Source organism: Mesitornis unicolor, unplaced genomic scaffold, assembly GCF_000695765.1.
Source record: "Mesitornis unicolor isolate BGI_N332 unplaced genomic scaffold, ASM69576v1 scaffold54144, whole genome shotgun sequence".
NCBI lineage: Eukaryota > Metazoa > Chordata > Aves > Mesitornithiformes > Mesitornithidae > Mesitornis > Mesitornis unicolor.
Window position 1 is genome coordinate 4,655 of NW_010180504.1, and position 12,608 is coordinate 17,262.

The 12,608-nt window shown below is 38.1% G+C and overlaps 1 protein-coding gene across 1 annotated transcript in view; it reads right to left on the minus strand.

Annotated features, from left to right (window-relative positions):
* Positions 1 to 3,886: 3,886 nt before the first annotated feature.
* BACH1 (BTB and CNC homology 1, basic leucine zipper transcription factor 1) overlaps positions 3,887 to 12,608 on the minus strand; it is an 11,752-nt gene continuing 3,030 nt past the window's right edge. Inside the window, exons 2-4 of the mRNA XM_010183087.1 lie at positions 11,394 to 12,608; positions 9,512 to 9,718; positions 3,887 to 4,405 (exon numbers count right to left, since the gene is read on the minus strand). The exon at positions 11,394 to 12,608 is cut by the window's right edge and continues 201 nt beyond it. Coding sequence (XP_010181389.1) covers positions 3,944 to 4,405; positions 9,512 to 9,718; positions 11,394 to 12,608 — 1,884 coding nt within the window. The 3' untranslated portion in view covers positions 3,887 to 3,943. The remainder of the gene's footprint in view (positions 4,406 to 9,511; positions 9,719 to 11,393) is intronic.

Consider the following 12,608-nt stretch of genomic DNA (forward strand, 5'->3'; position numbering starts at 1 on the left):
CTAGTGTGCTTTTGAGGCTCATTCTTTTGAAGAAGAACAACAAAACAAAGAAGTCAATACGCAAACAATATTGTATCGAACAGGCATAAAAATCCAGCTTGACCAGCTTCTATTTCAGTGCCAAGAAGGGACAACATTCACTTTGCTCCGTACAAGTCAACTATTTTGCTATTTCACTTTAAACAAATTTCACTTAGCTAGGTCAATTTCAGACTTGAAAGCATCAAATGCACAGGTTAGAAAAACTCTAAATGAAGACAGACTTCTAATGAAAAGCTTTCTAAACAAAGCCAGAGGCAATACTGAAAGCAGTATTACAGTTTACTCTTCAGGAGGTACAGAGGATTAGATTAAATGCAGTTTCTCAAAGGATAGTTTTTCTGCAATCCTTCCGATTTTTTAACAGGACCTACCAGATCTGTAACTGCAAACATACTTCTTGAGAAGCTTAATAAACACAGATATCATTGCGACTCTTCCCATGATAAACCTCAGCCTCATGCACAGATCTATACTAGGCACATAATCATCAACTCCAAGTTTTTTCTAGACACAACAGACCTACAATAACCCACTAATCAGCCATTTACCACTTCTCTCCCTTAACATTAAAAAAATAAATAAATAAATAGATCAAAGCTCCCCACAGAAGAAAACCCACTCAAACAGAAGAAGACACAAAAAAAAGTCAAATAAACTTAAAGGAAATTTATTCCAACTCAGTAATACTTGCTACTGCATGTATTATTCAGGAACTTATAAACTATATAGACTACTTTGCTACTATTTTCAGAAACGTTTTAGTAGTACTACATAAGTGAAAAATGCACCAGGAAAGAGTTTCACTGCAAAAGACTTGTACAAAAAAAGAAAAGCCTTTGTAGAAAGGATAGTGGTTTTTATTGTAGTTTTAGAAAATACTGAATTATGAAAGATACAAAATCAACTGTTGTAATTATCTTTTTATTTTACAATCTGTATGCCATCATACTCTTATGGCTTTAAGATAGTCTGTCCAAGGTGTTTTAAAACATGCTTTAACAAAGTATTTTACAATTTCAAAATTGAGTATTTTTTTACTGCAAAAAAAAAACCTCAACAAAACTCCAAAACATTTACCTGAGAATTCTGTATCATAAAATTGTCATTCATTCTTAACTTTTGCAAGTTGATGATATAGGCTATAGAAGTCAACATGCAACTTGTATGTCTACTGTATTAAATAAATATTTTAAAAAATATTTAGATGCAGCTGGTTAGGCAAAAACCTACCCTCAAACTTCATCAAGGTCATCATAGGTTTAAAAACATGACGTGAATTTTATCACATTTCAATGACAGCCATGATTTCTGCACTGGAAGCCCCGCACCGGCTGCTGAGTGGAATTCAGACCCTGGCTGATGACCAGACTGCAGCAGTGGTGCACAACTCTCTGGTTGATATTCCGGCCTCTGAACTTGACAGTCACTGCCCTTGTTTTCCAATAGCCACAGCCAAGGGTGTCGGGGCTTTGGGCCACTTGAATATGTTAAAGTTCCCAGTCATTCCCTACATACCTGTTCCACCTCTTTGTAAGAAAGATTTAACTCAAGCAACTCCATTTCAGAGTATGTGTACTACTAGGACAATGCTTTAATGTCATTATCCACGTCATTTCAGAGTATCACCAGTTTTAAAAATAATGTTATGTATAGACAGTAGAGAGGTTTGGGGCTTTCTGCTTTGTTTTTGTTGGTTTTTGTTGTCTTTTTAAATAAAATGGAGACTTAGGAGCTACATGCTGCCCAGGGTGGCAGGATAGGAGGGAGGCAGGATTAAATTAACCAGGCTTATGCAGATGCTGGAGTAAAACCCCAGAGAGCTTCATGAGTAATACATATAGAGGATCAACATATACCAATGATAGTCATTTAAAAGAATTTCAATTCAATTATCTGAAAATACATCCAAAGCAGTAGAACTGTCATGACATCTGCCATATAGCATTTATTTCCGAATTTCAATTACCACAAGCACTGTGATTTACACAAGCTATGCTCCATTAACATCATTATTCCCCTTAAGAAAGTAATAATATATGATGAAAACCCAAGGATATCACTAGAGATTTGAATCAACTTTCAATCCCATAGGTGAGGTAGTGTAGTCACTTGTATTACATGCTGGTTATGAGAAGTACTGTTGAAATCTGTCAAATTTTTAATTTTTGTTTTAAATAAGTGGCGTAATACTCTTTAATATATTTATTAATGCTATGCTGCCAGGGGGCAGGGCGAAAGAAAAAAAAAAAAGATCAAAAAAGAGCCTTGCCAAGAACAAGCTTTGTCTCACTGCAAGATAAAACTGCAAAGCAGTATTTACAAGAGTCCTTTGCTTAGCTGCTGCCTACTGTACATGCACACAAAGACACAAAAAGCTAATTTACATTCTGAGGTAGGAAATGAAGAATTCCACTGGCTTGTACAAGATTCTTCATGTTTTGTAAACCAGCAAAACCAAAGTCTTCTGTGATGAGGTTCAATACTTAGTTCTGGTGTGAGAATAACATGTAAATAACAAAGCGCCATTGGTATACAATATGCATCTACTGCCGTGTAAAAATCTAGAAAAAAAAACTACTTTCAGTGGCAGAACTTCTCCTTCGCAAAGTAAATAAAATAAATCCTTTCAGCTCATTTCCTTATTATACTTTCTATATGTTTATACTTACAGCACAAGCCACTGAAAATGTACTAGGTCTAGCCATAAAAGTATCCTGAAGACTAAAATTCTGAAATAGATCTTTACTGGTCCCAGTGATTAGAGAACAAATACATTTATAGATTACTTTAGGCAATTAGGCACTGAAGTTGAAGAATTTGGTGCCCGAATACCTTAAATAAATCAGTCCTTTATCTTTCACAATACTTTGATTCTAACTTATCACAAACAGCAGTGAGTCTGTAGGTGCTAGGACAGTAAGTTACAATACAACAATGAATTTTAACAAGAAAATGGGATTCAGATGCCAGAGGATCCAATGTACGCTAATCAAAGAACTGTATCAGCTTTAGTATCTCCACCTTTCCCAGTACATTGTTACTCCTCCCAAGATATTTAGAAAAGAGAGCAGTAAGCTGCAGCACCTCTGTTGTTCCAGTTGTCTTAACTAAGTACTGGAGAGTTAAGACAAAGGCATATATTCAATAAAAGCTGGCTCTAGTACAGGGATGGGAACAGCAAAAAGCAATGAGCTGTTCCAGAATGCACTTGCCAGAATCTCCTCATACTGTCACGTTATCCTAATCCATCTACAAAATAAACATTTACAGAGCTATATATGTTTCTGTCCTGGTTTCACTGGGATAGAATCATAGAATCAGTTTTCTATCCAGGAAAGCTGCATTTGAGAAGACTACTGCGCTCAATTTAGTGTGAATAAAGTTGATAAGACACTTTAGTTTTCGGCCAGCACGCTATGCATGGTGTCATAGTGATAATGGTCCTTAGCAGTTTTGAGTTAGCCAGGTCTGTTTATCTTAAAGAGATAAGAATTCCAGGTATAGAAGTCACTGTGCATAAACATCTGTTAGAAGGCTTTTCTTGAGATGCAGGGTGGTCTTGGGTACTGTGGCATAAATCAGAGCGAAGGCTGCTCTATACCTGCATTAAAGCTTCCTCACAACTAAACATCTGTGCACAGAGTTTATACTTCCAACAACTTTCCTGAACTCTCCTTGGCATCACCACACAGGAGAAGCTCCAAGGCTGACACATACAAATGACACTCTTGAACTACACAGAGCAAACTCAAAGCTTGCTAAGTAATACAATGACCGTGAAATTGTCAATGCTGTTTCAAAAGATAGTTTCGTCTTTTCTTTTGCTTAGTAAGTTACTTTATAATAATGCTCCATCTCACTTCAGTTGCAATGTTGAAAGCCTGGCAATAAGAGAAGAGATTCACTCATCTGTAGTGCATTTGTCAGTCATTTGCTGACAGAAGTCTGTGATACCACTGCTCTGTCCACATTGCTCCACAAGTGAAGTTTTCTCCAATGTTCTCACAGAAACCGGATGCAGCTCTTGTACTTGATCATAGGTTGCATCACATGCACTTTTCACACACTGGTAACAAGAACTCTGCTCATTTGTAGGTGTAACACTTGAAAGACCATCTGCTAATTCTAAACACGCTGATATCGCAAGCTCACTATCAGGTGGAGCTGTTCGTTCTCTCTCTGGGAATAAAAATAAAAGCGGACAATCTGAGGAGGAGTATTTTGCAAGTATTTGTATTTGCTCGTGACTCAAGGCTGCTTCCTTACACACTTGCTGGCAGAGACCAGTCAGGTTCTGCTTGGTCTCACCCAGAGTTGACAAAATGTGGTTTCTTTCCTTCAGCAAGTTCTCCTTCTCATTTTGCTGCAAGAAGAAAAAAAGTCTTTTAGTTTATATTTTAACACAAAACCTACAATTCATTGTGTTCCTATCAAAGCTAAAACATGACTATAAAAATATCTGTTCTGCTGAAACAGAAGTAGTTTGGCAATAAGAAGGTGAACAGCGACACAATCAAATGTTTATCAGAAGGACAACTCTAACCTCTCTTGGACCATCATCAACTCAGCTATTTGAAGTGATTTTTCAGACATACAACTTTTTCAAAACTCATCCTGGCAGCCAAAAGTGCAATTTGTAGTTACTAAATAAATGAAGCCTAGCTTTACTTACTACAAATATTCCTTTAATACCAATTCTACAGAGTAACATGTTTAAACCATTACCACTGGGTCAACAAAACATCAATTAGAGCAGTCTTTATACAGATATTTTAAAAGTTCACAGTTGGAAACCAGACATCACATTTTCACTATTGATACTACTCTGCTAGATGAAAACAAATTCAATTCTCAAGAAGTGCCAAGTCCACTGTAGAACAAACAATGGTGTAAAGAAGACTTTCTAAAGTAAACAGAAAATTTAGGAAATTTAAAGAGATAGAAAGTGCTAAAATTGTAAACAAAATGTTTCCTCTGGAGATGCAGCAACCTGGTTTGTTTCAAGGTACTGACTAGAACACTGGAAGTTAAAGAACTGAAAGTAGAGTAACAGAGGAGTGAACTGAAGTGACAAGAACAGATGTGCCACTAGGTAAGTAACCTACTACGGGAACAGGAGAACAGAGGCTGAATGCTTGAGTTCTATTTAAACAACAAACATGCTCAACAGTGGCAGATACCATGCAGACATAAAGTACGACTGTCCTTGCTCTGAAAAGCTTTAGTCTAGCTACATAATGCAAAAATATTTTCCAGACACAGAGCAGCAAAAGGATTGGCAATTCACTAATGAATATCAAGTAGAAACAAATTACCATTCATTACAGTCAGCTGCTTTTTTGTTTTGGTTTGGGTTTTTTCCTTTGCTTTTATTTCAATGTCATGGATTTTTCTGAGACTTCTGATACAACTGGCTGAAGAAGAAAGGACATTGATAACTGAGAGGTCTAATGATGGAAACAAGCAACATCTGGAATAACGAAAAATGAGGAAATGGCAAAGACAGAGAGGAAACAAACAAGACCATAATTAAGCAGTTGAAAGAAAAGGGCAAAAACCCTAAACCCAAACACGCCACTCTATAGTTATTTAATTGAAAGAAGAGGCAGAGTTCTGAAGACATACAAAGCTTTAAAATTTATTTCTTAAAAACTATGTAATCATAAGGACTGAGTATTATTGCTATTGCTATGTCAATTCACTCTTATAAAGATTAATTCTTTTCAGACCTCCTCACATTTCCTTTTGCAGGAGAAACTCATAGTGCATCCTGTAAAACCCCTGCTTGAAAGAACTGACTAACTTTAAGTAGCAAGAGAAGCAGCTGTTGCCAGTCTTTTTTGCCTAGAATTATTAGAAAGAGTGCTTTGCTGATAAACTTGTACTTGTCAGCATACTGGCAGCAGCTGTTGCAAGATCTCTAATCTGAAATAACATTATCTACATTTTAATTATATGGAGGCACTCAGCTGTGTACTATGGACTGATAAAAGTATCTGGACTCGTGTTTAAAATGAACTTCAACATTCAGAAGTAGTTATTCCAATGTAAGTACCCTGTCTCCATCTGAAGTTGCGGACAGATTAATACATTTAAATATTGTTTTACTTTAGCAGCATTATTAATACTGTAAAAGTAATGCCACCTAGTTTTAAGGTCACTACCATCATCAAACTGAGAGCTCTTAATTCTTCTGGTGAAGAATTTACTTAGTTCACACACTTCCTCTCCCTGCTATAGTATATACAACAAGATCTCAATTACACTTCTTGGATCACAGCTTACAGTGTGTCACTCACTGACATCTCTTGAGCTACAGGATGTTCAGGGAGATAGTGCTTTTTGAGGCCAGTTGTCCTTTACTCCCTCTCACAGGTATCCTCATTTTAAAGCTCTGAAGTGAGAAAGCACAAGGAATGTGAATATACATAGTCACTCTAAAAGAGCTGTTTCTAACAAGCCAATATCTCCTTGAGTGACCCTCATATATTCTCAAATACGGAACATTTGTGAAGAACACCACAAATGTTCACCTGAAAGATCAATAAGCAAAGACTATATGGAGGTCAAAAATGACATTGTCAGTACAGATGATCAAGAGAAACGACCAAATTTACTGCTCCCAGATAACAGATTCAGTACCAAATAGCATGTTCCTTCTGTGTAAGCAGAGCTTAACACAAGACTCTCCATTTTACAGAACCACTTGGGTGCAGAGGTACCTCAGGAGGTCTGTAGTCCAACAACCTGCTCAAAACTAAATCAGCCCTGCATAAGATCAGGCTGCTCAGGGCTTTGCTCACTCATGCCACGAAAACCTTCAAGGGCAGAGCAACGTACAACCTTCCTGGGTAACCTGCTCCACTGCCTGCCTGTCCCTACTGGGGAAAAAAAAAAGTGTTTCCTTTTATCTAGTTGAAACCTCCCATTTTCATTTACGATGATGTCTCCTGTTCTCCTGCTGTGAGGTACTACCTCCTGGCAAGCAGATCTTCCATTCCCAATGGCTACATGATCTTGAGGGCTTCCCCACAGATACAGGCCAGTGGCTACAAGGTCTCCCCACAGCCAACTCTTCTCCAAGCAAAAGCCTCGTTGCATCTGCCTCACACCACAGAAGTACTCCAGGCCTGACCATCCCAGTGACCTTATCCTGACCTTACTCCAGTTTGTCAACATACTTCATACACCAGGAGGGGTCAAAACTGGGCAGAAGATTCAGCCTTACATGTGCTAAATATAGGAGCACAATCACTGCCCTTGAACCGTTGGCTGTGTTCCTCTTAATACAGTCCAGGATACTACAGGACTTTCCCAAGAAACACACCACAAACACCGTCTTTTAATTTGAGAGGACACAAATCTGATAAGCAACAACAAAGAGAAATTAACACAAGACGCCATGCTGCACATACTGGAAGCCAGGATGAAGAATTTAGCCAAAATAATATTTCCTAACAGGCTACAGTACAGTATATATCTACTTGTCAAGATTTTGCAAACTATAGATGCACCGTATTATCCTCTCTCAAAGCCACAGTATGGATGATACCATATCAATATCAAAGACTAACAGGTCTCAGACATAACTGAATCCAAAGAAGCAGGAACAAGGCAGGAGTCATCATACATGAAGCAACCTGGATGCACCATATAACACCTTTCACAGACTTCTCTTTTCTTCTACCCACCTGGAAATTATGCCTAGGTAGATCTTAAAGTTTCTGTATTTGTGCATGACTTACACAACTTGATGGTGCATACCATCAGCTTCTGTCAGACATGCTTGACAGCTCCAAACGAGGTCTTCTCAGGAAGCTCTGAAGAACCTTTCCTCCCCAGTTGGAAAAAATAAGTAACTGGAACACATTTATGCCTAGAGCATGAGTTGTAACTCAGACCTCACCTCACAATTCTCAACTCTCATCGTCTAGACCTTGCACAGCACTATCTGCCAAAAAGCAGACACTCAAGTCTGTTTTAGCACAGGTCCACAGAAGAAAGGTTATTATACTGTGATTACCAGTCACTTAGTCAACTACAGGTCTAATCTTGCAGATTTATCTCCAATCTTCCCCCACCCCCCAGGTGCTGCACAAAATGGACAAAGTTACATAATAAACAGAAATGACACCATAATGACAAAAACAGGCAGAAAGTTCTGCACTGTCAGAAATGCAACTTCTCTCTTTAGTTGGATCAGTATAACTGCTATTAACACAGTCACCTGATTTCCCTCCCTCCCAGAGTATCTTCTTCATTCAGCACACTGAATGACTTGCTCTGTCAGCTCATCAGGGCTGTATGGCACTGGAGGCCTTCCTTCAAAGTCTATCTCATTTGCTGCAGAAGTCCACGCAGTGAAAAATGATAGAAGACTTCATGAAAACAAGCTTCTAACTCATGGCACTTTGTTCTAATTTTATCTTCTTTTTCACTCTGAAGTCATAAAGAGAAAGGTGCAACACAACTGATACCGATTTTATGTATGCAAAGTCTAAAACGCTCCATAAACAAGAATTAAGAGTACAGCAACCCTGAAAAACTCTATTTAGTGCATGTGGTACAATCAACTAGGAAATCAAGATGAGAGGGTCAGAAACAAAGACCAGAAAAAAGTCAAACACAGTTATTTTCTTGCCAGGAGGACTTCAGATTATCCACATTTCTCTCAAGTTAAATCTTTGTCTTTTTATTGCTTTTTAAGAAGGAGAAAAATATACAAACAGATGGTTGTAGAGAAATCTGGCTGCAATAACACCTCATCTACAATCTTGATACGACTGCTAAAAAGGCAAGCAGTTTCCCGAGTTCTGCTGTATCTTCCGCCTTTCTGCAAGGGTCTCATTTTTAATAGTCAAACATCAGGAAACAGTTCACTAGCCCACGCTGATATGTTACAAGAACAATACTTACGCAACTAACAATTGCATAACAGTGAGTTTGATCATAAGCCATACCTCGAGCTGGAAAACTAAAGCACAAAGCAAGAAACTGAAAAGAGGAAGAGAAAGTAGAGTGGGATGATGGTTTAGGAATCATTCTGTACAATTAAGCTCAATGCTGATGGGCTTCAGAAACACCACTCACTAAAAGCCATCCCTGGAGGCATTTAAAAGACAGGAAGATGAGGTGCTTAGAGACATGGTTTAGTAGTGGACAGGTTATGGTTGGAACCAAAGATCTTAAAGGTCTTTTCCAACCAAATGATTTGATGATTCTAATGTCAGGCTGTGATACAATTTTAACTGAATGGAAACAAGCCCACAGAAAGAAAAAATATGTGTACTTCAGAGTAAAGCATAGAAAAATCTAGATGACTTCTTGATACCAGTTCTAAGTCTGATAAAGTCTTCTGAGCTTGAGTGGAAAAAGTAGTAAGCCACCTCACTCTCAAACTACTGCCAGATGTCCAGTCAAGGTATTTAGAGAAAAACTCAAGTCAACAGTAATGAGTATTTATACGTACCAGTTTTTCAATTTCAGTTTCAAGATTTTGTATGCAGTCAAGTTTTCTCTTACGACATCGCTGTGCTGCAATTCTGTTTTTACTTCGTCTTCGGATATCATGAATACAGTCCAACTGTTCAGGAGTTAATTTATGCATTTTCAGAAATGACTGGAAGTCATTTCTGGAAAGTGAGATAATCCTTTGTGCATTAAATGGCAGTTTTACCTAGAATGCAAGAGACAGTTGTAAATCCAAGGTGAAACTCATGAACATGAACATCAAGAGGCCAATTCAAGTTTTCATTTTAAGCATTCTTTACCACACCACCCATTTTCATTCCTAAATCTCAGAGACAAGACCAAGCTCATGTAGTCATCAGGTGAGGTGAATAAAACCCAGGGGTTTCAACTACATGAGTTCAAATACAGGCAAAATATTCAGAGTAGGAGGAAATCTATCCATATGTGCAGCAAATCAATTAGGTGACACACTCTAGGAAAATAAGTTATAGTTAGGTAGCACACAAAACAGGTGTCAGGAATCACTAGTACAGTCTAAGGTTTCCCCTAAGCTGCTATTAAGACTGTTATCCTGCATACATTTTTATATCTATAGTTTTTTCTGCAGGAAAAGCTCATCTGAAAAAGGCATTTACTTAAAATACAGAAGTTACAGTATTTGTCTTACAATTCTTAATGCTGGAGAAGAGAAAGAACCAGGCTCTTGCTACTCTGTACACCTTAGTCACAGAAGCAGGAGCTTCTGAATCATACATAGATCACAAATTTCTGATTAATACTGGAAAACATCTTTACCTTTACAAAATCACTACATTTTATGGAGTATCCAACTAGAGACACTTCATCCTTATATTTGAGTATATTAAGTAGTAGAATATGTGACCTTGCTGTGGTCAAAGATCCAAATTTAGTTTAAACAATAAACAGAATAACCCTTTCTGTGTTTGGTTACCACTGGTAATAAACAGGCAAGAAAAGGGACAGAGTATTGCCATCAGCAATGATGCCATCGACTTCTTTGTAATGTAAAGAAGAAGAATGTATTTAACCAATTCCGGCCCTTTGTTTGGCCTGCCAACTTTCTACATGGATGGCAGCTTCCACTTACTTTAAGTCTCAGTAAGGCCCTGCATCTTGAAAAGAAAAAAGCTGTTTCATGACATTAAATGATTCATCATACACAGAGGCATACTGCAATTCTACAATTCTAAGAAGTATGACAGAAATAATCCCATTATACAGTAAAATCTTTTGGGATTAGACTACCTATGTGTGGCATTTGCCTAGAATGCTACCAAAGCAATGACAAAGAAAAGAAACGCCAAATAAGTTCTGCAGTTGAAGGAATAAATGTAACCCCACTTTTAGAGAAGGCAATACTATTAATGCAGTCCTACACAGCTACTGAAGCCAACTTGGAAACTTCATTTTCATTTCACAGCAAATCTGAAATATCGTTTCTCTCCTATCTTCTCCCCACAACTCAGAATAAAACCAAGAAAACTGTTAACTTTCTCTAAAACAAAGGTTCCCAGAAGTTTGGACTTTAACTGAAGAGGAAAAAAAATTCTAAAAAAGAACCCCCATGCCTTGTCTTAAGACTAAGATTATCTTTTTCTGATAAAGATGCTCCAGAAAAATATGTGAAGAGATTAATACCTAACCATCTACCACTTCAGTATCTTACCAAAAAATTAACTGAATTAACAGTGAACTTCCATATAAACATTTGAATGGTTATTTAAAATTTCATTTCCCAGATTTTTCTTTAGAAAGCAACCACAAAAAAACCCCAACAAAACCCAGGGAGACACAGGATTAGGATTTTGGATAGGGCCTTAAGAGACAGGGAAGCAAAGGATATCCCAGGATGTTCTTACCTCACATTCTTGTTCTCTTGCTGAACAGGATTCACTGTCTCCCTCCGTGTCAGTCTCTGAATCCTCTCCCAAACTTATCACATAATTATAGGGACACTGTTCTTGTTGCTGCCCCTGAACAAACTCTCCGCTGCTTATTTCCAAGCTGTTGGAGCATCCTTCAGTACTAAGGTTGTTTATAAAGGGGCAGTTCACAGAACTCAGTGTTGTAAAAGTTCGCTGGGAGCAAGGTTCAGGGCTTTCACTGATCCTGATACCCAGCCACGGACACTCTGATTTTTTCCCCGAATATACTGGCTCCGAGCACTCTTTTGAAACTGCAGATGGTAAATGTATTTGACAGGCTTCTGTGCTGTAGATATCACTCCAGAACCCTTTTGCTAGATGTTCTGCTACCTCTCTCTCGACACTGCTTCGATCACCAGCTGATGTAATGTTTGTGGCTTCTCTAGTGCATAAATCCACCTTTGAAGGTGGGTCACCTTGAGTTTCCATTTTGTCATTCCCATCTCCAGTACCTGATGCAGTTTTTTCAGCTAAGACTGCGGTGTTTTGCATACTACTGAAATTCAAGTTACCATATTGCTCACAAGTATGTAAAAAAGAGACAGAATTGAGTCCATGAGGTGCAGCAGAGTTTTGGGGGAAAGCCGCGAGATCCATTTTCTCCACAGGACATGACACATTGTGAGTCACAGAATCTCTCTTTGACTCTTCCTTTTTCTCACTGACTTCCTCCCCTTCTTCCATTTTTACCTGAGCCTCTTCACATTTTGAGACCAGCTGCATAGGTACGCACTCCTGAGCTTTTTGGATGCCATTATTATCAGGTATTTCCTTCTTGAGAAAAGTTGCATTTGGTGGCACCTGAGTGTCTTTAATACTGGAACTGGGCTCTGAAGTATGCACTTTGTCATTTCCAAAAGCTTTCTGGAACTTCCTATACTTTGGGCATTGGGAAGATGAGCTGGAAACACTACCCCTTTCTAAATGTACAGGATCACATGTTTGATTGGCATTATCTTGGAGAGCAGATGATGATTTAGCATTTTCTTCATCTTTACTGAGCTTTGTGTCAGAAGTTTGCATATATTCCTTTTCTAAAAGTTCTTCTGCTTCATCATCTATTTCTAGGTCTCCATCATCCACATTGTCATTTTTAGGTTTTGTTTTCTGACAATACTGTTTACAGCACTTCTTCCTAGGACATTCCTG